At 41.1% G+C, this 26,099-nt stretch overlaps 1 protein-coding gene across 2 annotated transcripts in view; it reads left to right on the top strand.

The window, feature by feature from the left end:
* The window catches only part of SYNE3 (spectrin repeat containing nuclear envelope family member 3), a 378,235-nt gene that overhangs the window by 227,082 nt on the left and 125,054 nt on the right, over positions 1 to 26,099 (top strand). For both annotated transcript variants that reach the window (XM_069208251.1, XM_069208252.1), the window contains exons 7-12: positions 980 to 1,324; positions 10,291 to 10,427; positions 12,691 to 12,865; positions 13,161 to 13,343; positions 16,813 to 16,956; positions 18,345 to 18,479. In XM_069208251.1, coding sequence (XP_069064352.1) covers positions 980 to 1,324; positions 10,291 to 10,427; positions 12,691 to 12,865; positions 13,161 to 13,343; positions 16,813 to 16,956; positions 18,345 to 18,479 — 1,119 coding nt within the window. The remainder of the gene's footprint in view (positions 1 to 979; positions 1,325 to 10,290; positions 10,428 to 12,690; positions 12,866 to 13,160; positions 13,344 to 16,812; positions 16,957 to 18,344; positions 18,480 to 26,099) is intronic.

Below are 26,099 nucleotides of genomic sequence, written 5' to 3'. Positions count from 1 at the left end.
GTTGAATAGATAAGTATTTTCAATGTAAAACTATTTTCACTTTTCACATTTCTTCAGAAAGGAAGTCAGTGTGTTTTTCAAGTGTGGTAAATTTAAATCCTATTTTAACGCCTTCATAAAATACATAGAACCTTCATGAAATACATGTAAACTGATTCTACGTAGTGTGAAAATTTAAATCAAAGTTTTGTAAATCCTGATTGGCCATGGACAGTGGGAGCTTAGCTGCGACGTCATATTCCCTTTTGTCGATTTCAGACATTCGATTAATCGCGTGTGAAATACAGGGGAAGCAAAGTATTTTTATGCTACAACGTCATTATTATAATGTGTACATGCAACTATTGTGTATGCAGCTTCCTAAAGACTGAGCACCGTGTATAACTGCATGCGTATATAGTTACCAAATTCTTGTAGAATACCTGGTGTAAGTACCAATGTCTAATCTGTTGGTTCAGTAATATATGGTATAACCATGTATACTACGAATACATTTTATAATCTTAATTTTGCAATTTTTACACTGTACAAAATTGAGTAGCCCTCATGACAAGATTTATGCTGTGAAAAACAAATCCATAAACATCCTACTCGAGGATACTGCATAGCATTAAAATTGTTGTATTTTATGATTTGTTTGACCAACTACTTAGTGCTGTACTTGCAGTGTTCTTTCAGTATATGAATGTGTTTAAATAATATTCATATTTTATTTTTGTTAAAAATACATTATTGTGAGTATAATCTTGGTTTGGGCTATACTGTGCACGACGGCCTGTACCTTTAAGGAAGTTATACCATTTTATAATCGTTTCCCAGAATTGTTTTTTTAAGCATTTCTCAAGCCAGGAGTACTGTGTTACCCTTTATCAAAAATGAGACAACAATGTTAGCACTGACAGTACTGGCCGTCTAACTAGTGGGTAGATTAGAAATATTTTCTGTTGTGTGATCCCTCTTCCATTTGTTTTGTGTTTAGGATATTGCTAATGATGTGAAAACCGGCGAACAGAAACTGGAGTGGTTGGATGGTCAGTCTGCGCATGTGATAACACACACATCACCACTAGGAGCTGAAAAAATCAAGGCCGAGTTGGAAGATCTCCGAAAAGCACTGGCACAGCTAAAATTAATGAATGACAAGGAAGTTGACGATCTTATGAAGGCTCATCAGTCTGAGAGCGCCTACCAGGCCTTGCTTCAGCAGCTTGAAGCTGATATCCGTGAATTGAGGAAAGTGGTTGAGAACCTGGATAGTAGCTTGGAAACAGGAGAAAGAGCGAAGACTGAAGAGGAGCTGATAGCCCGGTGGAGGAAATACACAGTAAGTTTGTGGAGGCAAAGTTGTTTACTGCAAACAGACTCAGAGAAGGCAAATTCTACTGGATATAGACATTTTATAGATATATTGATCAATCTTTTAAGTTAGATTCACTTACTGGTCTGACATATTTAATGCTTTTACTACTCTTCTGGTGGTGGTTGGTCTTCCGTGAGGTGTCTAGATGAAAATGAGAAAGGTAGATCGAGCCTTCTAGGAGTGCAACTCTTTATGTATATTAAGCATATAGGGCCAGATTTATCAAGCTCCCGGTTTGCATTTCTTAAATAGCAAATTTTACGAAATCGCTATTTAAGAAACACATAATGGGATGTATGAAATTTGCGATTCGGTAATAGCGATTAGAGAATGGGACCCCATTCATCCCTATGGGCCTGTAGGCCCATAGGTGTGAATGGTTTTGCATTTCCCAATTTGCGAATTACAGTTAGGAATTTGCAAATTAGGTAATGCAAACCCCAGGGTGCTGGGGGCCTAAGGCCCCCTCTGATGCACCCAAAAAAAATATTTGCGGATATGTGAGGCACACACATGCCCTTGGGGCATGTGTGCGCTACATGTCATTTAAAAAAATGCATTTATTATGCATTTTAAAAAATTGCACATGCTTGTTTTGGTGGTAATTGCATTTCCTAAATGCCCAATTCGCATTTAGAAAATGCTTGATACATGTGCTTTGGAAATCGTAAATAGGAATTCCCTATTTGCGATTTCCTATTTAGAGAATCGCAATTTGCGATTCTCTAAATGGGGTCGCAATTTTAAGGAATCGCTATTTTTATGATTCCTTAAAATTGCCCAGCAAATGTCTTTCTTACATCTTGAAAGCATTTTTGCATTCGCAAACGGCCGAATTTTGCTAATTGCACCGTTTACGAATGCAAAATTGCTTGAAGCATCTGGTCCTTAGTGTTTTCTAGGCTGATTGCCAGAAATCCACCTGCTACATTGTAAAGACCATCATTCTATCCTGGCAGCAACCTCTTCTCAAGATCTACAAGGCATATTGCATATCTGTTTTGGGAAGAATGCTAGTTACAAAAAAACTGAAACTACAGTGACACTACCGGATTTTATGTCAGGGGAGAGGGAAGTCATCCCACATCCTGCCCTCTGTCTACATATCCTCCAGATGATTGTGTAGTGAAATCCTACTAGGTAGTGACAGCATATGTGACCACTAAGAGAGCTTTTATTATCTTTTTTGAAGATCACGGGCAGAGCTTCAAAACACATTTCTAGCTCTTTGGTGTGAACAGCTCTCCATTATTCACAGTTACCCATCTATAATTCTAGCTCTCATTGCAATTGTTCCTGTTAAAGACAGAAGGCAGAGGCGATTTTGAATCAAATAATCGCCTCTTTGCTATGCTTAAAAAAAACAATGCTGGAAAACGATAATAAAATGGTGTAACCTCCTTAAAGGTACAGGCCGTTGTGCACAGTATAGTCCAACCCAAGATCAGAATTACTGATTTCCACAATACATTAATACTTAAATTGCATATCACTGAGTTGTGTTGTGTTGTGTTTAGAGCGCACTGTTACTCAGTGTTGTGATGGTGTTCACATCCAAAGTTGATACCGGCAATAACAGAGCTAAAAAAACACCATTTAGGATAAAAACACGTTTTCAGCCTTTTTCTAAATGCAAAATGGCATTTCATTCTCATAAAATGCCCACTCGACCCTAAAACGTGCTTGAAAAATGTTTTGAAACTAATCGTAATAGAAAGGAAGGAATTGCAACATGGGCAAATAAACATTTTTTTTTCTGTTGCGCCAATTACACTCGCAGTGCTCCAGCTGCTGGTTCAGCCTGCTGCCTTGATTTATACATGGTTATTAACTGCACCATTAGTAGGGGAGGCAGGCAAGGCTGGGATGTGATGAACTAGGAGGTGCCCAGTCTGCCATATCTCTACATCCATTGCAGTAAGGATTCTAGCAGACCTCAGAGTGGCCTGCAGTCAGGTTCAGATCGCTGCACGGAGAAGACCCACTGAATGAGCCTCACGCCTATTTGATAGTGCCTTTTGCTGCACCCAGCTATTCCTCCCCTAAAACTTCACCCCATTTAGGAAAGTTTTACTCAAAGTGGATAGTGAGGGAATCTGGTGGATCAGCATCCAGTTGCATTTCCTACGTGGGCCTGTATTTAACGGTGTGGCCACATGTGTACATTGAGTTGACAAACAGTAAGCATCTTTTAACAGCTCCGAAAAAAACATCCTGAGATTAAGATGAATATTACCAAATGGACATCTATATAGCAGTATTTATGAGCACAGATTCCTTTTCTCTCGTTAAATCAGGGAGCGGGCTCATGGGTAGGTATATGAGTACCATCATGCCACTGAACGGAAAGCCTAACTAGAACTTTATAGAGAAAGTATTGAGCAAAGTGCAGGTAGGATTGATCTGACTGCTTCGTGCTGCCTCTTGAATACCAGCATATATCCTGCTTGTGTGTCCTCCCAGTGCCTGGAAGTAAGGGCCCTCAGCTTCCACCATGTCTTACTGGAACAGTCCACCCATTCATTCCAGCCCGCTGCTGAGGAAGCAACCTTCTCTAACTGGGGACATCCATCACTCATTCTCTGTCGTACCACAAACAATGTAATCATAGGCTATTAAGAGAATCACCACTAAAACTCACCCACAGCTCGGAGCTTCCGTGATTACAATGTCCGCCTGGTGGTTAGGTTCTTGCAACAACACCTGATTAAACATTCACGTCATTAAACACGTCTGCTAGAAACCTTTAACAAGATCAATATATTCACACAGAAGTCAGAAATGTGCCTTGCCCAATTGAAATAACTCAACGCATTGAAGCCACATTGATTCAAAAATGCATTGATGAGTATGCACCTCTCAGCTGTGTGTCTGTTAAGAAAGGTGGCCAAGCATCTAATTTGGATGTTTATAAATACTAAATCCAGGATCTAGAATAACCGCCTTTTCACACCTGTGTCCTTGTCCTACACCAAATAATAAACCGTTTTTTTGTCCTCAGAAGGAACTCCTTTGAATTAAAAGGCATGTTACTATGCTCCTTATGACCTAAATGGCTTCCTTTCTTGTTAGCATGACATACTTTTTGGTAATCAACTAGTGATAAGTTCCTCTTAATGACGGAAGTAATAGTTCAATTTTTCATATGAATGGTGGAGCACCTTACACTTGTCAGTTTTATTTTATATTTCTGACACATTTGTAATTTAAAATCGCAGAATATGGGGGTCATTCTGACCCTGGCGGCCGGTGGCCGCCAGGGCCACCGACCACGGGAGCACCGCCAACAGGCTGGCGGTGCTCCCACGAGCATTCTGACCGCGGCGGTTCAGCCGCGGTCAGAAGCGGAAAGTCGGCGGTCTCCCGCCGACTTTCCGCTGCTCGGGGGAATCCTCCATGGCTGCGGAGCGCGCTCCGCAGCCATGGGGATTCTGACACCCCCTACCGCCATCCTGTTCCTGGCGGGTCTCCCGCCAGGAACAGGATGGCGGTAGGGGGTGCCGCGGGGCCCCTGGGGGCCCCTGCAGTGCCCATGCCCATGGCATGGGCACTGCAAGGGCCCCCGTAAGAGGGCCCCGCAAAGTATTTCAGTGTCTGCCATGCAGACACTGAAATACACGACGGGTGCAACTGCACCCGTCGCACCCCTGCAACTACGCCGGCTCAATTCTGAGCCGGCGTCCTCGTTGCAGGGGCATTTCCTCTGGGCCGGCGGGCGCTCTTTTGGAGAGCGCCCGCCGGCCCAGAGGAAATGTTAGAATGGCCGCTGCGGTCTTGTGACCGCGGTGCGGTCTTTTGGCGGCGGAACCTTGGCGGACGGCGGAGAATCAGGCCCTATGTTTCTTATTTTCGTTAATTTGCAGCGTGAAACACCTCGTTATAGGAACATCTACGAGATCACGTTAGGAAGAGCGCTGACATTTTATGCATTTGAGATTTGCTCCTTAAAACAAATTGGCTGTTATTTGTCAAAAATCCTTAGGGAAGTCCACTGATTTATTAACTCCTTCTAAAAGCTATTGTGAAGGTATTGTGGCAGCTGGACCACCAGCAAAATACTTCAGTGGAGTAGCTCGATACATTGTAGCAACTGACTTGCAGATAAAAAGTAGCCGAGAAGATAACAGCATATGTTCTATATGGTTCTAAACATCTGATCTTCCTTAAGGTTGATATTTGGTGGTATTGTGTCTTTGGAGTATACCGTCATGCCATTGCCATTCCCGTTCTGCCAATGGCAGTTCTATAACTGCTGTTAAGATGGGTAAATCTCTGGACTGAGTTTCAATGCAAACATAGTGTAACAAGCATTGGCAAAGCCGAATATTAGAACTTTTGTGACCTATTGGGGTTGACAATGGATTTAGCCATATGTTTAAAAATATATATACACATTGCCATAAGAAAATAATTTGTTTCTATTGGTAATGTATTTGACTATAATAAGTAATGGCAAAGCCAAGAGATTTGGGCTCCAAAAGTCTGAGCTATTGGGTTTTACAATGCTTGTATGGCGCATTCTGCCCATTTTTAAAAATAATCTACTAAAACCAAACATACCTCTTCTATGCCTCAAGATCATATATTGAGAAGATTCATACCTAATTTTCCCCATGGATTATCAGGAAATTCTACAGGATGAAGAGTTGTGTTGCACAGGTTGACTTTCATACAGCATCTTGACATTCTTTGCACCTACTTACACTTTACTACCTCAGCATCCATACCAGGTCACCAGTGATACATTTGTAACAGTTTCTTTGTGCCTGTCATCCAAAGGAGTCCTTGATGCGCAAATTCAAATAACCTATGTCTCGACTCAAGCGGAGGGTTTAACAGGTTGCCTCCTAATATGATATCATCCTCAATGGTAACTCATCCTTAACTTTGTAAAAGGACCGAAGATCTTTATTCACTTTTCTCTCTTCTGGCCGTCCTGCAACAATGAGCTCTTCAACTCTTTTCTGGCAATCATCATGTTTAGAGCATTCCTTGCATTCATGCTTTACAATCACTCCCTGTATCACTGTCAATCTATCCACCAACCCCACCACACATTCCACTTCTTCACTCAATCAGGTTTCTTGATCTGCAGTGGGACATCTGGAAAGAAAATCTGCCTAGGAGTTTTTTACCACCTTGGACGTGCTTGATTTCAAAATTAACTTCAAACATTTTTTACAACAAGGTCACCAATCTTGGGCTAACCTTATTGTGAGCATTTGTGGATATACAAGAGGCTTATAATCAGTCACTAAAATACATTTCCTACCCCATAGGAAAGTCTCAAAATGTTTTGCCGACCAGACACAAGCTAGTGCCTCCCTCTCAATCGTGCTATATTTGCGTTCAGTTGAAGATAGACACCTTGATGCAAATGCTATAATGTGCTTCTTGAACCGTGAGAGTACTTAATCCATTCCAAATCTACTGGCGTCCACCATTATGATGGACTGAATGTCATCAATGAATGCTTGTAGAGTAGGTGCTGCCATTGTTAGCTTCTTTAAATTCACGAATGCTATTTCTTCTTGTTTGTCCAATCCAAATTGTTCTCCTTTCCTGAGCGTTTTCCTAAGAGGTTTAGTTTGTAAGGCAAAATTGTCAATGAATCTCAAATAATACTCACATAAGCCAAGAAAGGATCTCAGTTGATTCTTGTTTTCAGGGTTCAGACTGTTCTAAATGGCATTCACTAAATCAGCTTTAAATTGAATTTTTTCTTCGATAATTTAGTGCCCTAAATAATCCAAGCTTTTTACCATGAAATTGCATTTTTCCTTCTTGCCTGTAAGGCCATGTTACTCTACGGTGCTCAAAACTTCATTCAACACATCTAAGTGCTCTTCAGAATCTTTTGTGAATACCAAAATGTCATCCTGGTAAGCTAGGACGTGCTTATTGTTGCCAAACAGTGTGAACATCAATTTTTGGAACACTGCAGCTGCTGAAGCTAACCCAAAAGGCATTCTTAAGCATCTAAGTGCTCCAAATGGTGGTTTGAAAGCTGTAAGTGAGCATGATTCCTTGGCTAGTTTGGCTTGGTGGTACGCTGTTCTTAAATAAAGACATGAACAGATGTTAGCATCTCCCAATTGGGCTAGTATTTCCTGGATTTTTGGCAATGGGAAACGAGCAATCAGGATGTTCTTATTATGAGACCCTAGATCAACACAGAGTTTGACTTCACCTGTTTTCTTCTTAGCCATTACAATGGATGCACCAACTGTGAAGAGTCAATTGGCTCAATGACTTTGTCTGTACAAAATTTATTTAAATGTTGTTTAAACTGATCACGAACACTTAAAGGCACATTCCTCACTTTGTGAATGATTGGCACAGCATGCTTTTTAAGAACTATTATGCTCAAATCAATTTACCGTGCATAACAGGTCTTCAAATAATGACTCATGTTTTGATAGGACCTGTTGCAGAGTTTGCAGTGCAGGTGGGTTTTCTTTTGCAGAAGGCATGTTTATCAATTAAATAGGACATGGCGTGCCTGGTCTCAACACCATTCCAAACTTGCCTTGATCATCTCATCCTTGTATATTTTAACTCTTCTTGGCCACATATGACAATGGATCTGTCTTTAAAATACAAATTTTCTGAAAAATAATCCATCATGTATATGTTATGTTCACCAAACGCAACATCTGGTGGTGACAACTGTATGTTACTCCATTCCTTGTAATACAGCTCATCCGTTACAAAAGTAATAGGTGAACCTGAATCCACAGTGACTTGGACCTGCACTTTACAAATTGAAATTGTGCATACTGGATCCCCACCGACTTTCTGATCCTTTTCCAGCATTTTTATTGACAACATTTTTACATTTGAGACATGTTTTCCCAATGCCTGAATTATTTGTTTGCATTCGCTATGTGTGCGCTAGTTTTAAATCTAAAGCAATTACTTGCGTCTTTGCTTTGAGAATTGATGAGATTGAGCCCACCTGTTTGTTTTTTGTTTTTGGTCATATTTGAAATTAATGCCTTTGGCGTAACTGTTATCGCACTTACATTGTCAGAGTCCTCTATGCTTTTACTTAGACATTTTGATGCCATTACAGTTCTTTAAATTCCTTTCGAAATTTCTAATGTTTCATATAAACTTCAGTCTCTGCAGCACAATATTCGCTCTTAAATGTTCCTACCAAAGCAGTTCTATAATATTTGGTCTCTCAAATATGGGTCAGTGTTTCCATCCAGTTCACAGGTGGATATTAGAACATCATATTCAGCTAAAAAAATGTCTATGGATTCATGTTGAAATTCTCATCTTTTATTGAATCTGTGCCTCTCAACTATCACGCTTGTTTCTTCTTTAAAGTGTTGTGTCAATCTAGAGACAGCTTCTCTATATACATTCCATTCCACCTCAGCATTTCTAGTAGTCACATGTAAATGGTCAAATATGTGTTGACCTTCTGATGCTAAACAATTGGAAAGGAGTGCTAACTTCCGGACTGGTTCAAATTTGGCTCAATCAATTACATATAAATAGTTTTCAAAACCTTTGTACTATTGCTTCCATTTTATTTTTTGTACTCCAGGTTCTGCTAAAAATTGTGTAGGACAATGTGTGTTTTGCATGGTGAGTATTCAGTGCTCTTGGCTGCGACAATCCAATAGCATGAGCTAATAATCTGTAGCATTTCAATCATCGGGATTAATTATATGCACATTCACTGTAATATAACATATAAACTATCAATATGTCATTTTACAATTTGTATAAGTTAATCTCTCTTATATATAAATATGCCTAGCAACAGCTTTTTCATTGGATCTTTGCTTCTAGGGGTAACCCATGTGTGTTTCCTAGTATTGGAGAATAGTAGTTTCTGATATGTGAGTGTGCGTATCACTGAAAGCTGCGCATAAATTACTATTGTGCATTTCACTGAGTGACACACAATTGAGTACCGTGAAATATCACAATATGCAGTTCTTAGTGTGCGTATCAATGGATAATACACTTTTAAATCCCCACTTGCTTAGTAGTGTGTGTATCACTGATAATCCTTGAAAATATGGCAACCATTGTGTGTTAATCCTTTAACTTGCTGAAATATTGAGTGAGCGTGACTCACAGCTGCTCTGAAGTAACAAACAGTGCTAAAAGGCTTGAGCACATGCATGCGCACACCTCGCACTAACTCATCAGATCCTCCACATCAGCCTTGGGCCTGTCAGATTGGTGATAACGAAGCATTAAGCCTTGAATTTTCCTGTTTATTTAAACACGTCAAAATCTAGCCCACTTTCCATGTCCTTTAAGATTAAGCAGTTCCCAGCTTCTGTCATGTATTTAATTATGTGGTGCTGAGCCTTCTCTTACCTTGTCTTGCCGAAACCAATAGAAACGTTACCTTCACTATTGTTGAAGGGTGCTGTCAGGAGGACCCACTCATCGCCACTCTGTATAGGGCTCTTTCAATGTGGACACACAATCAAACTTGTAGTTTGATTGGATCATGTAGATCTATTCTCCATAATGAAAGACAGCACAACTACACTGATGACCATCAGCTAACGGCGTCCATCCCCAAATGCTGCGCCAGGGAGTGTCCCCCCCAGTTACCATCCCCACATTCCATTGAACCCTCACAACATGCCTCCACCCACATTGCCATTGTACTTAAAACATAACACAAAATCACAGTGAATAGAGGAAGTACAAATTATGAATTAGTCAAATAGTACTGTTTGTAGCACTGCAGATATACTAACATGAGTGTTCTTTAAATGTAAGCTATCGTGGTGCTGGAGAAGATTTTTGGGCATTTCAAAAAGTGGGGAGGGGTCATGCGCACATCCTGTTTATTTTTTCACATTACAGTATCAAATGAATTTATTTCATAGATTTACATATATATTTTTCATTTATATACATTTATATACATATATATTTCATTTACCCAGGCCACCAGGTCAGCCCTTGCAGCAGAGGAGCCCAGAGTAGAGGGACTGAAGTCACAACTTAAGGAGTTGTTCAGGTTTTCACAGGATGTACAGGACCCTTCTAACAGCGTCATCTCTGCCATACGAGAGTATCAAAGGTAATCCGTTTATGGAGTAATCAGAGTAGTGAGATAGTGCGCTTTTTTGTTGTATATCTGCAGTTTCAAGCTATCAAAAGTAATGAGTATGTGGAGATTTCAAGTGAAACACATATTTAGCTGTGTTGTATGCAGCATCTAGAAATTTCACATGAACTGATGAGAGAATTTGCCATGGGGATTACTGCTCATGTTAAGACACTGGTGGTGGTTTTCTGTTTATTTGACCATGACAAAGGTAACTTGCAGTTAAGACACATAGGTTCTCGACTTCTTTTCTTTTTTAATGAAGTTTGTGCTGGTGTGGGCAGTTGTTTTCATAGATCCGAAAATTGTGACATTAATTACCTTGCCTTCTGCTAGCTGTGTTTCATCTAACAAAATATGCTAATAAATACTATAGTAACACTGACTTCCCTGTCCTTGTTATGTATATTTGACGTGCACAGGTGTGTTTAGGGAAAGATTTGTGATGTACCTAAGATGGGGTAATCCATTTCTTAGCACAAAATGTAATACATTGGCCCCGTTATCAATAGCAAAGAGTACGTGCAAAAGTGAATGTTAAGACTGATCATTTAATTTCTGTTCCATGCCTCTGACATAGGGACAAAGGACTCTATCACAAAGCTATGACTGAACCTAAGGTCACCTTGGATGTGCAAATAGGTACATGTGCATAGGCAAATTCTCATGTCTGATGAACAGAACTGGGAATGGTAGGCTTTTAGCCTCACAAATACAATTTGTGCATCAGAAATCCTAGCGTGAGCAAATCTAGCTGCAGTGGTGTGACTTGTGGGTATTTCAGGTTGGGTTAACCAGCAAAATTTCCAAGTTTTTGGGTACTCCCCAAACATTTGCTGGTGGTTGCCATGCAAAGTTATGTTTATTAATACCTGAGTAAATGCAATATCATGGTAGAAGGCAGAGCAAACACAGCCACAATTCATGGTATGTATGAAAAAAGGTTTCTGCGTGGGGAAGCCTGTTTTCAGGATGGAGGGAATAAAGTTGTACATTTAAGTATGCATGTCCTTTTGTGTTACACACCTGAATGCAGAACAAGTTATCAATTTAAATCCTTGTAGATAATAATGACTTGCGTTGTTAACTAGGAGTACTTCTGGAATCCTTTTTGCATCACAAAAAACAAAAAGCACATAAACATACTCAAAACACAGGAGTAACTATTCAGGAGTAAATAACTCTGTTTTTTCCGTGAAGGTTTGCAAATCGGGCCCTGACCAGGGCATGGATGATTTTGAAAGGCCTTGGCAAAACATCTCGTTTTAGATCTTCAAAACTTCCCTTCTTCTGCCTGTTGTCAGACCTTCTCCATCGCAATCCAGCAGAGAACAGGAGATATTTTTTCTCTGAGCAGCAATCATTTAAGTCTTAATTTCAAATGTTGCCCCTTTCTTTGAACGCCCCTCTCTCTCTCTCTCTCTCTCTCTCTGTCTCTCTCTCTCTCTCTCTCTCTCTCTCTCCCTCTCTCTCTCTCTCTCTCTCTCTCTCTCTCTCTCTCTCTCTCTCTCCTTTGCAAATGACTGTTAATCCCTGCTTTCTCCCCTTTCTACCTTTTCTGCCTGTCTTGCTGTGATTAAAGAATAGTGATGAAAAAGAAGTCCCCAAAAATGAGACCCCTCTTCCCAAAAATGAGCACCAGTGCCAAGCACCTGCAACCACTGACACAACTTGAATAATGTTGCCCAGATGCCAAAGTGATACATACCAGACCACGCACAGTATTTTGCATTTTCAAAGAGGGACTTCGATCCACACCAGTCTTCTGAACTGATGTTGGTATATAGTGTCAGATGGTGTTACAAAAGATTTTGGCTACTGTTCACAAAATAAATGCTTGACTTTTCCTGTCTTGTTGGCCCAGTGACCAAAGTAAGGTTCCATGAAGGAATTAAATTCCAACTCATCAATCTTGCATTATTAGTTTCCTGATACAGCCACACTGTGAGATATTTGCATATGTAAATACTAGAAAAAAATACTTCTTGCCATTCCTTCTGATAAATACAATGTTTCACTCATCAAAATTTATTCACCTCTTATTTATTAGATTCCATGAAATCTGCTGCCAAAATACTGCAGCAGTTCTAAATAATAATTGTAAAATCGGTGTGGTACAATGTGGAAATTATATTTTGCAATCTGTGTGCAGCAGAATATATCCAATCCAAATCTTAAACTGTGACCTGCGATTTACTCTTTGTATTCCATTTGACGCCATGTGTATTCTCTCCAGTGTTAAAAACAAGGCCTTCAAGCGCTGTACAGAGACCGAATCTACACTCAGACAGTGTTTTCAAAACCCCCTGCGAGAATTTTACCAGTGGAAGCCAGCAGCCGAGCAAGTCCTGGACACCACCACTGACATGACTGACCTTCCGATGATACAGGAATTCTCCGCACAGATAGAGGTAATGCAGAAACTGTTTTATCTTATACACTTCTAAGATACTACCTGGTTGAGGGCTCCCATGTTCTGGGCTTGTCTTGTCAAACTACTGTAGCCTAAGAAAAAGTTATAGAAAGGTTGGCAGGGTGAATATAGGCTGAGCATGGGGATCACAATTATGACCTAAGGAGGCAATATAGTGTTGGTCAGTTTTTTAGATGTGTACAAAGAATGTAGCCATACGCCCCAAATCAAATGAGCAAATCTTAAACTGCATTTTACAATTACTTTGTGACACTCAAACTTCTGTGTTGCAGATATTGCTGGAAGAAAGCTCCCGCCTAAAGGAGAGGCTGATGATGGTACAGCTGAACAAGGATTTCGTGAGAGGTATCTTTGATGATGAGAAAGCAGAGTCTCTCCTGAATGAGGTTGTGAATGCCGCGAAGGAGAGGGAGGCCCTGCACAACAGCCTTCTGCAAAGGAGAAACAGCTTCAAGGTGACGGGTAGACCTTTCCTGCTTTATACTTCTATAATCACACCTCCATATACACAAAATGAAATGTGGATTTCTTCGCAAGCCTGCTGGCCCTCTGGGAGTGAAGAGCACGCTGCAGTGGGTTCACATTTTGGCAACAGCAACCACCTTGGGAAACTGCTTCATTTTGATTTAATATTTGTATGATCCAGTGCTGTAAATTATTCTAAGGATGTGCATTTGGAGCAAAATGTTGCTTATCCCAATATATGATGATAGATTTATTTTGCTGTGTGAATCTCTGTCTGTAAAAAAGAGCACCAGCTGGTGTGTTGTAGGAGAGCATGACATGGAAGATCCACTGCCAGAACTCACAAGCCATCCATGTAGAATATATCCCAATTGCTATGGTGGAGTTAATCCCATTTGGGGGTGTCAAATAGCATTTGCACCCAAAAGGAAATTGAGGTGTTGGGGCAAATCGCAGTTATTAGCCGCTGCAATTTGCAGCATGTGAAACCTGCCATAAAGGAGCAAATAGCACACCTCCACTGTTTGGCTGCCACAACTCTCAAGGGGAGGGGCGGGGTGGAGGGGACGGGGAAGGAGGGGGGAAAATAAAAAATAAATAAACTTACCTTACTGCCATCTCCGTCTCCTGCCGCCTCACACTCCTCTTCCCTCCATGTGGGGTCCCAGCATTCACTGGGACACCAGCACGGGCTCCCCAGCAATCCTGGTGCTGCTTTCATGCTAAGCATAGCATGAAAGCAGCATCAGGAATGGTCTTGGCAGTCAGTGCTGCTCAGACAGTGCCCTGGGGTCTGTGCAGTTTCTCCAGCTCGGCAGTTAAATACAGCCGGGCTTGAGAAACCTAAGTGCACATATGTGTTTGGCCAGCCCGAGACAGCAGGCCAAACACACATGCACACTTAGGTGTACTCTTCCCTCCTCCCCACTCCCACCTCTTATGGCCCTGCCCTTCCCTCTACTGTTGGCTGAGCCAGGAGATGACAAATAAAACAATAGTGCAACTAGTGCTACTTATTTTTAATCTATTGGTCCTTGGCCAGGACGGCGACGCTCCTTCGTCATAGCGAGAAAGCCGCCTCTGGTGAAATGTAAAGGAATGTGCTGTTTTTGCTCCCTTCTCAGTAGCATGTCCTTCTGCTGCACTTGATCTTCAGTCACACACAAAGTATTGTTAAGAGGAATATCGTTGAAATATTAGCTGATAGTCTTGCATCTTTGTGGAGGCGTTTTTCATTGCATTACACGTATGTGCGTCATTTAGCCTAACCAGGATTAGCAGCTCGCGAAAACTAAAATAATTATGGTTTAATCAATGAACCAAGTGCGTTTGTATTGAGCAAGTCGGTACTTGCATAGATATGCTCTTGCTCTTTCCTGGTCCCGTACATTTCTGCTGCCAGCTACCTCCTTCCTCGGTGTCTGTTAATCATTTCTCAGCAGACTGACAAGGGGAGGCCGGATCCCCAGCTTTGTTTAAAGAGTAACAGGAACGGAGGACCTTGGAACGTGTTCTATTGGGAAGCCCTTAACAGCGCACTTGGAATGTTAAATGGAGCGTGAAAAGGTGTCATGGCCGCTTTAAAACGCACTTTCTCTTTCATCACGCAAAGTGTCTCTTTGTTGTGTTGTTTCTCTAGGAATCAAAGGTTTTGTATGGAGCATGTGTTGTAGTCTCCCACGTCCGTTTTTTGTTCATATTGCAATTATTTAACGCCAGCAAATGGTAATTTCCTTCATAAATCCTAACATTCCCCATTGAGCCATCCCTTCTCATCAGCAGCAATGTTTTTTTGTTAAGAAACACAGACCTTGAACAATTTGTGAAAACAACTCGTTTTTTTCTACCTGAAATAAAGGGGAATATTGGCACTAAGTGGAATAGTATACTACAGCTTCTAGATTAAGTCAGGGTCTCGAATTTGAAAATGGTTGTGCCCTGACAAAGATGAACTCTTTATGAAAATATGCAGCTTGTGACTGTTCTGTCTCCAGCATGGTGTAAGATTTCCTTTACATTGCTACAAGACCCGTCCTCATGCTTTAAAACACTCCGGTGGGGATTCAGTCACCAAGTGCTTTATTTGTAATAAATAAATGTGTCAAGGCTCTCTTCAGGAGGCCACTTCCACTTGCACCACTCATTGCTGGTGTCACAGCTGCCTATTACAGTATCAACACAACTACTAACCATCACACTCCTGAAAGTGTGACAGTTCTGACTGTTCCAGCCCCCCAAAGCTATAAGAATAGCTTTGGTGGTGAGTATTAGTCATTTCTTTGTATATTGAGTTTATAAACAATGGTTATTGTGCTTGTCTCTAAATTAGACAGACAGCTCCACCGTGTGGCTTCCTGTTTCCGGAAACCAATGGCTCAAATTAAGCTAATTGCATGCATTCTCCTGTGGTGAAATGAACGGAAGCATCCACCTGATTTATCCTACATGATTTGCTGCGAGATGAACGCTTTGCATAGCATTTAACTTTCTATGTGGTAGCTTTACCAAACCTCAAACCATTCATTCATTTTATTTATTTAGAGATACCTTTAGTTGGTGTTATTATCCGTTACCTAATAATATCCTTTAGAGAGAACCATTGTAATATAACGTCTTTAATGTGAAAATGCATAGCAGTCTTCTTTGAGTTCCGTAGACAGGGACGGACCCGCCATGAAGGCATTCTTTCTAAAAGATTCGTTTCTGGGGAGGGCTCATTGACTACACTCCCTCCACTGCGGGTTTGATGTTAAGTTTTTTGCCACAGTCGGTTTTCATTCCCTGCCCTGCCTGTTGGGCAGGCTGTTAACGAAACGGTATGTATGTAAACTGTACAAAATAACTTAACTAAAATGGACAGAGTAAGGTACTTGTAAATACCTTAAAATGCAGTTAGAGCGGGCTGCAGTGTTGTCCTGGAAGGCTTACAAGTGTAATAAAAAATGTGTGACTAGTTAACCTGTGTGCTTCTCATCTGATTGGTTACAATAACAGCCCTTAAGGTTACATATTCAGCGTCGGTTCATTCAGCACACGAAGTAGGCAGTGCTTAATTTGTGCTGCTTGTGTCCGGCGCTGAGCACCGGCACTTATTTTTGAGGGCCGGCGCTTAGTCTTCTGCCTCAAGCATTTGCTGCGAGCAAAAGACCCATATGGGAAAGATGGATGACGGGAAAAACGAAAAAGCGTCACAAAGGGAGAAAGCAGAAAGCTGCAAGAGTGAGCGGAAGAGGCGGAGTGTGGCTTTATATGGATTAAAAAGGCCGAGATGGCTTTGGGATTACGCTGCCTCAGTATTCCATGTTCACACATTTAATTGCAGCAGCCGCGTGTTTAAGAGGAGGGCTTTGAGCACCGGCACCTTTTTATCTACAAATTAAGTTCTGGAAGTAGGGGAATAATCGGATGGTGCCAGAGGTGTTTTCTTTATTACCTTGTATTCTTTCTTTACCTGTGTAGATGTCAGTGTCGCAGAGTGAAGACTTTGATGCAGTGTTCCAGCCCTTTCAGAAGAGTTTGTATGCCATCAGAGTAAAAGTGGCAGCAGAGAATCAACCCCAGCCTGACCTGGTCGGTAAAGAAGCACAACTTCAGAGATTGCAGGTGAGTTTGTATTGGTTTACAGTTCCTCAAAGAAAGTGTTTTTTGGTTATATTCTCATTGTATTGTTGGTCGAGATATCTTTTGTTTCACGAGCATATTTTATACAAAAGGAATGAATGAACTGAAGGACAAGGCTAATCCACGTTTGTAAATGGTAACTTCGTTCAATAACTGGCACCATTTCTTGAAGAAAAGGTAATCTGCTTGTGTATAAAAATGAATCTATATCTAAGCGATCCAAAATCAGCACTGTACCCAAAGTTGATATTTAAGTTTACAACTTGTTGAAGTAGTTATTTGGGCTTTTGTATTGTATTTGTGCTGGTTGATGAACGATGTATAAGGAAGCAAAGGAGAATAGAAAATACAACGGGCAATTCTCTTGTTGATGTGTTAATGTCAAGAGTGATGGAGTGAAATCCTGATATGTATGTTAAGCCCATATCAATGGTTTGCGACCTGGTAATAACATTCAGAATGTATGCCAATACCGTGACCATGGAACATCCACAAATTGATATCATTTGTGTGGCTTGACACATTTGATATCATTTGTGTGCACTGCCATGATGTGAGACCTAACCACACCCTGTGCAACCAAAGAAATTTACGCAGCACAATATTATTCATACTAATGAGCACTATTATGTGCACAAATGTATGCTCTGCTTACAGGTAATTTACATACGCGTGGCAAAATTTCTTTAAGACATTTGGGACGTTGCGCGTTGATTCATCGATAACATTAATGCAGATGTGCCAGTTTTTTCCTAAGTTCTTTAGGTCGATACATATCCCATTTTACAGTACTTTACTAAGGTGGTGAGAGAAATGCGGAACTTAACATCAGTGTTTAAAAGAACAATCAAGGTGCTATGTTACCTCTTTGAATCCAGTAGTAGAAACTTGACTTGGTCAGCTGCAGTGTTCACTTACTTTAATACACAGCTTGCACCACTTTGCTCATTACACTCAGTCACAACTGTCCTAGCATCAGCGGGGTGTGTGTCATTATTACCTGCAGTGGTACATTGGATTCTAGTGGGACCTTTTATTGTTAAGAGTTGCAGGTTATGCAACATTGCCATTGGATCTGTGTACTGCCATCAATTGTAGTTGACCCATTGGTTGGTTGTTAAATACCTTCTTCCAGTATGAGACATAAATGATGAGCTGCAGGAGTTCCCCATTTGTTTCAGATGGTGACAGTCAAGCCCTTTGATTTCATTTTAACTTTCAATGTTTTTTCTTGCTCCCTCACACCCAATACCCCCCTTAATTATCTGCCTGTTCCAGGCATGAATGAGATAAGTGTCAGTGGTTGGAGAATGTGAGACATATGTCTTTGTTTCATATATCTCATGTTCAATATGGTTTGTGTGTTTCAGATGCTCCATGAAGACTTAATGAAACTAGCACTTCAGATGGAAGAGCTGGAGACCATTGCTCAACGCAGCCCTGTCCACAAACATAAAATGAACCAGTTGTCCTCAGACTATTTGGCTTTAAAGAGAATTTTGGAGGTAAAATTGCTGTCAGTGTGCAAATTCAGCTTTGAACATTGTTGACATAGACTGTGCTACCTCTAATGTTAATCCTGTTGTTGAAGAAAACTCATCTTATGCGGGTTAAGTATTTTTAGTATGCATTGTTGCAAATGAGTAATCTGTGAGTCACAGTGCACACCGTCAAGTGGATCACCCTCCATTGACAATGAAAACCAGACATCTTTAAATTTTTTGACATTTTTGGCCACTTTGCAAACTTTACAATTCTTGCACTTGTAAAACCTCCATTGTCATGTGTCAACCATTTCTGAGATGTCAATAATTAGCAGTAGCTTTTAGCAAGCGTGTCCCTTAAGGACCTTGATCTTCTATATGGCACTTGTGGTTTGGGGCTCATGATTTGTGCAATATCCACATCACTATTTAAGATATTCCAGTGTTTTTTAAAGATCTTTACAATTTCTCTGCTCTCCTTATTGTATGTTAAAATTAGACTCGGGCAGATGGTCTCTAATTAGTTGACACTTGACAACAAGAGATTCTACAAGTGCAGCAATTGTAAAGCTTGCAAAGTGGCCAAAAATGTAAAAAAAAAAGTAAAGATGGCAAGGGTAAAGAGACCAGCATCATGCAGAGAATAACATGCACCAGCCAATATGTGGTCTACATTATAGAATGTGAATGCGAACTACAGTACATAGGTAGTACAATATGCTCTTTAAAGAAAAGAATATTAGAACATATAAGTGCACTACAACATCAAGACCAGAACTATGCTATTGCAAAACATTATATGAACGAACATTCCAATGACTCGAGTACTAAAGAATTCTTTGGCATAGCTCAGGTCACCAAAGTTGAACGCGGCGGGACAGAACTTTGAAACTACGGCAACTTGAAAGCAGATATGTTGTTAAGTTATGCACAAAGTCACCCTCAGGATTGAACACTGATGAGGAGCTTTATGCTCCCCTATAAAACTGTGATTTAATTCCAGAACTGTTGACATTGTATAAGAAGATGCAGTGTTATGAACTATTCTTCAGTTTGCCTCAGCTATATCCAGTCTATACGAAAAAACTTGGGGTTTTCAAGAAAATTGGTTTGACTTGTTATGTTGAAATGGAGAAGGTGGAATAGGATAGGCCTGCAGGGCAAAAGTTAAAAAAATAAATAATGAATGCTTCAGTAAGGTCCAGCCCTACTGCGATACAATGATAATGAAAGGGCACTCAGCCCTAACATATGCAAATGTGGGTATGCTATGGCATATATATAGTAAAATGTGATGTAATCTACACTGAATTAAGCATACAGTGTACACATGCTCAAGAAAGTATAGTTAAATTAATATTGATAAAAGTACAGACTATTCACGGGTGCAGAATGTATAAATGATGTTATCAGGCAGTCAGATATAACATGACATCGAGGTGTCAGTCAGCTACTGACTGCCAACCTACAAAATGTATTGAAAGGGTCATGTATGTATTACAATATGAAAACCCATCATAACTAGAAAATTGGGTTAGGTTATACTGACTTTTGGATATATGGGCAAAACCATCATGGAATGGGATTGTGTGTTGTTTTAATTGGTGTTACAGTTGTAAAACTACAAGATCCATAATGCCTCTTAAATGGCAGGATGGATTGTGTGTGTGTGTGTGTGTGTGTGTGTATATATATGTGCATATATATATATATATATATATATATATATATATATATATATATATATATATATATATATACTGTGAAAGAACTCACAAGAGTTGAAATGCGTTGGTGGTTGCCATTCATCAATAAAGGCAATAAAACTGGATTCCTGGAGTGCAGTGAATTTCTTTTGACACACATATATATTTTATATATATATACATATACATATATATATAACTTACTGGCGGTCACCAGTAGGTAGTTATAGTTAGGACCTAGTTGCTATACAAAAAGCATTTTTTATTTTGCTAATAACTTTGGCGCCATTCTACAAATCTTCACAAAATTCTCCATAAAAATATGATGCTCAATTCAGCTTCTGTCTAGAAGGTTTCATGGCGATCTGTCAAGTAGGGGTTGAGAAAAAGGGGGGGGGGGCTCCCAAAACATGGTTTCCTCATTCATTTTTCCATAGGGATTTTGAAGAGCGATAGCGCCCGAACCACTGGATGGAATTACACCAAATTTGGCAGAAAGGTAGCTCTTGGTCCGGAAAGCACCCTTTTTGTTATTTGGTGTAAATCCATTCAGTAGTTTTTGAGAAATTAAAAAACAAAAATTAAATATCTAGGGATGTGAAGGCCCCGAGAACCTTCCCGATCTCATGCTGAGATCTGATTGGCTGATAAGGAACAAGGAAGTGTTGGTAGCTATGTTGGGACTTGGCTTCAGCTGAGTCCCAGAAAAAAATGTAAGAAAAAGAAAAGGGGCAGGGTAGGTACATCCTGACCCCTTAACTCTGGTGCTGGTGACCTCCACCAGAGCAAAAAAGCATTAAAAAACAAAATCAGCAGCAGTCACAGCAGATCTGGTGTAAATTAAAAAATAAATAAATAAGTAAATAAATCACAGGCTCCTGAGCTTGTTTTGTAAACAGATCCCAGGTGGGCCAGGTCCCAGGGGCATTGAAATTTTGAATGGGGGACGTCAGTTGCAGACCCCTGGCACCAGGGACCACCAGCTCCCTGGGGTTAATTGAAATGTTGGAGGATTGGAGGAAGCCCACACGGCCCCTATTTGGAGCCAACAATGGCCCTGGGGACCACCACACTCCAGGGCCGGCTCCTGCTATGGCCTGGGGTGCCCACCCCTGGGACATAGCTGTTTACAGTGACTTGATGGGAGCTTCGACAGCTCCTGCTAAATCAAAGCAAACACTCCGGTTCCAGCAAGTGATAGCTGTCAAACAGCTCTCACTTGCTTCAAGTGGAGGTTTCCTCTCTTTCCCTGCCTGTACAATTGCAGGCAGGGAAACAAATGAAACAATGCTCTCACAGACAGGAAGCTGCATGTTTAGCAGCTCCCTGTCTGTGACAGCAGTGCCTGTTCCTCCAGGAGGTGGGGATCTGGCTGGGAACGGGAGGGCCTTCAGGCTCCCGCCCAGTCCCCAATGGTGATGACTGGGTACCCTGGGGGGCACTTAGGTGAAATTGCCAGGCCCCGGGGGATGGGGACACCTGGGCTGAGATCGACATGGGGAGGTGGGACCACACGGCCCCCTCACCCCAAAAAAACATATGTTAACACTGGGCCCTAGAGGATGGGGTCCCTGGGGCAAAACTCGGCATGGGGAGGGGGAGCCATGCGACCCCTCTCCCTAAAAAAATATATATTGATGCGGGCCCCAGAGGATGGGGTCCCTGCGGCCAAGATTGACCCTCTCCCCCAAACAATACATATATTATCGCCGTTCTCAGGAGGATGGGGTCCTCAGGGCCAAAATCAGCTGGAGGAGGGGGGCCACGTGGATCTGAGCCCAACTCATGCTGTGCATGGCCAAAGGCCATGAGCAGGGTGGGGTCAGGTGGTTAGGGGGGTTGGCCACAGGCCATGCTCTGCATCCATCCCCACCGCGCACGGCCAAAGGCTGTACATGATGCAAGGTTGAGTGATTGTAGGGGGTTGACTTCAGGGCCTGGCTAAAGGCACTGTGCAGCGGTGGTTGGATTAACGTATGGTAATGAAAATGACAACATAAAAAAAAAAATTCACTGAAAACACCAAAGGTTACCGGGACGTTATAGTTAGGAAATAGAATTTTTTAAAAAACCCATAGAAATTCACTTAAAAATCCAAAGATTACAGGGACATTTTAGTTAGACTCACATTTTAAACGTACAAAACTATAGAAATTCACCTGTTAAAGTTAGAGTTATCTCGCCATGCACTGCTAATCACCCCACAAATTACGGCACTCCTTACATATTTGATAACATCATCGATAATATCAATATAATATTTGCAGTAAACTGTTTGAAGAAAACAATGTGCATAGAGGGTGCGCGAGTTATAGCTACCTTCGGGCATGAGATATAGTTACTTGAGATAACTCTAATAGGTGAATATATATATATATATATATATATATATATATATATATATATATCTTGTCAGCCCTTATTCCTACTTCTATGTCTGGCCTCTTCTGGTTTTTACTTCTCAGAAACTGGTCACTTCAATGCTTGGGAGTGTGTGGGCACACAGTACCATACTAATCCAACATTCTTCTGTTATGGTTTATCATTCTGACATTGTGGTTTTATAGACAGAACCAACATTTGAGATTTCTAGCACTCATAGTCTGTCTAGTAACTTGTCTCGCCTAAGCATAACTCCCTTCCACTAAATCGGAAGCAGTGCCTAATTTGGTTTCATAATAGTTTGTTAGCTGCAAGAGTTAAACGTGATAATCATCAATGGATAGCAATGTTCGCTTTCAATAATGAAGGCCCCAAGTATCTCTGTAAGGTAAATTACCTAGTTATGCTGGTATTTTTATGAACTCCCATCCTATTTTCCCATAAATTCATACCCTTTTTTCCACTAGCATTCCATTTTGTCTCCCTGGTTTTGGTTCAGATGTTTTTGAAAATAATGTCACGAAAAGCCTTCCCTTTTCACAGTCTCCCACCATAATATCCCTCATGAATGAATAGGAAAAGTCAAATATTTACATTCTAAAGTCTCACTTATGGACCCTTACATATGGATGAGCTCGATTCAAAAGCTAATTACGACACACTAGCAAGGCACATACAGTGACAGACCACAGAGAGTGCTAAACACTGTTGCCGACCAACCTTGAACCCAGGGCTTATAAGGTAGGAGCTGATGCGGGGGCTCTGCGGCTTGTAATGTAGAACACTAACATGTTTGCATTGATTGAGGAACAAGTTTCATCCTTATGTGATGGAACATAACTGGTGCACATCTGAGACCGAGAAGCACTGTACATAGCATTGTTCAAGGTCGGGTGCATGGTAGGGGTTCTCTTCTAAGTCATCTGAAGCTCCCTTTTATTGTCACTGATATGCCAACACATAACATGGTGACCGTGGACGTTATTAGGGGTAGCCAAGCTAACTTGCTTTAGTTTCTGTACCCTGCTTTCCCCATGCCCCCGCAGCAGCAAATGGGAGAATTTTTAGTGGTTAGATCTGTGAAACGGCGCCAAACCTCTGAAGTTATCGGGAATAACGTTTGCGTAATTGAACTACTCCTGGAATTTTAGTGGATTGGCGTCCATGATGGAGACACTGACTTCCAGGGGAAGGGAAAGAGACAAATCCTTATGGTCCATTTTTGGGTTACATTGCTGCGTTTATGTGGTGGATCCATTTCTTATTCATACAGCCCCACCTTGTGTCCAGACAGAGATCTGCACTATTAATATATTGGTATTTCACAGCAGTGCGCATTTGTTCTAGAAGACCTCGAACTATGACATAACCCTCAAGTCGCTGTATTTAAAGTTATTATCTATCCCGATGTTTGTGGATAATAGGAATGAGAGAATATCCGGTTAACTCTGAACCATATTACCTAACCATTGCAGATCAAATAATTAATTCCCTTCGTATTCATCCTTCCCGCAGTCTCATAAACCACCTTTGTCGTAATTGTATAATTTAACCAGTGATTGGTCATTTTGTGCAGGGGTCTTTCTTCTCTTCTTCTCTGTATCCATACATTTAGTTCAGCTCTGGACAAAAGCTTAACACAGCTCTGATCATGCAACTTCTGCCTTAACACCAGTACCTATTTAGTTCCTTCACCAGATCTGTTTCATAGATATACACAGTTGTCCTGGCCTTTCTGCCACTCCGACTTTTTCCTGGTGGGCTGCTGGAGAGAGGGCTGCCTTCAGAGCTAGATGGACTGCCATGACCCATCCATGAAACTTCTCGTGGTCCCATCCTGGTTGCAGGCCTATTCCAGTAAAAGGCTGATTTGGACATTTTTGCCAGGGCTGATTTTGGTTACCATCCTGGCTCTAGAGATATGCACAGTGTCTCATCTCTTTCATTAACAGGTAGGGCTTATGGTAGATTTTCAACTAAAAGGTTTCCTTTTTATAGTCACATTGGTCGAGATGACACTACACTGCTTAAGGGACTACATGTGAATATGGCTGCCTAATTTAAAAAAGCTAAATCACATTAGGGAAGAGGGTATTGATCATTTGAGTACTGTCATATTTCCTGATCCCAGAAGACGAGGGCAGTCAGATGCTAGATCAAAGTACCTCCACCCTCCATTAGGGCCATCCTTAAAGCTTTTAAGGTGTCCTTAGTTTTGTTTTTCAGAAGACAATAAACATTTACATTACAAGAAAAGTGATAGATTGCTAAACTTCAGGGCACTTCCGCTATGGAAGATATGAAGATCACAACCCCAAATCTTTTTAAGACACTAAGGGCCTGATTACAACCCTGGCGGAGGGGATACTAATCAGGCCCCAACTCACCATTGACCAACCTTCTTAAGATTGGCTGTAAAATCATGAAAAGGAAATTCAATAAATCCGGAGCATAGACTTTCGAGACACAGACCCAACATGGATTGAGTAGAGGGAAATTATCAGCTGACCTTCAGAAATTGACCATTGTAGTTGAAAATAAAGCAACATTTGAGAGTGAGTGTGGCTGAGGGAGGTATTAGTAGTTCCATACCCTGACACTCTTTTGGGAATGACACAATAGCAGCTCTCTTGGCTATACCTTTCAAATATCACTTCATCCCAGAATAAAGAGGTAGATCAGACCTTGTGAAAAACAGAGCAGCTGGAGCACTGAGTAAAGAAAACCCGGATGAGTTCATAGGGTTGGTCCTTAGTGAAGTGAGGTCTGATGCACAGTGTGACCTAGAAGAGATGTATGCATGGGTAAGATGTTTTGCTACAATTCCATGAGCCACAGCCAGGGGTTTGGGGTATCTAAACTAATTGGCATAGCTTGCATACCATATGAGACAATATGGCCCTCATTATGAGTCGTACCGCCACTTGACCGCCAGTGTGGAAAGACTGGGCATTGCTTTCTGCAAATGTTGTACTTTAAAACTGCTGTTTGTTCTACCTGTGACTGTTTACATTTCTCTCCTAGTTTTTCCCCTACACTGTACTAAGCCTTCTCCCATCCCCCGTGCCCGGCAAGGTAAAAAAGGCAAAATACACCTTAGTGGCTGATCAGTGTGTGTTTAAAAGACTTCTCAATCGCTTTACGATTTTAACTGTCTTTGGAAAGTGCAGCACTCATATTTGGATTGAAAAAGTGATTAGTTTAAATGCATAAAAAAGCAGTATTTTAGTGGCTTCATAATTGGACCTTACCTGAAGAGCTGAATCAGGCAGCTACAAAGTTTGGATTGAGCCTTTCTGTATCCAAGGAGATTCTGCATTCAGGAGCACCTCCCTGCTGCAGTAGCCTGTGCTTAAGGTCTCTTCTCTGTTATATTAGTTTTTCCTTGTTGTTGCATCTTGTGCTCTGATTGGTTGCTAGGATTAGGGTTTCTATTGGACTAAGGGCTTAGGGTTTGAATTCTGATTGGCTGTTTGGGCTAGAGTTTCTGACTGGTTGCTAGGAACAGGGTTTCTGTTGGGCTATGGTCTTAGGGTTTGGATTTTGATTGGCT

This window comes from Pleurodeles waltl, chromosome 9 (assembly GCF_031143425.1).
Source record: "Pleurodeles waltl isolate 20211129_DDA chromosome 9, aPleWal1.hap1.20221129, whole genome shotgun sequence".
Taxonomy (NCBI): domain Eukaryota; kingdom Metazoa; phylum Chordata; class Amphibia; order Caudata; family Salamandridae; genus Pleurodeles; species Pleurodeles waltl.
This window is presented reverse-complemented; position numbering and strand designations above follow the sequence as displayed.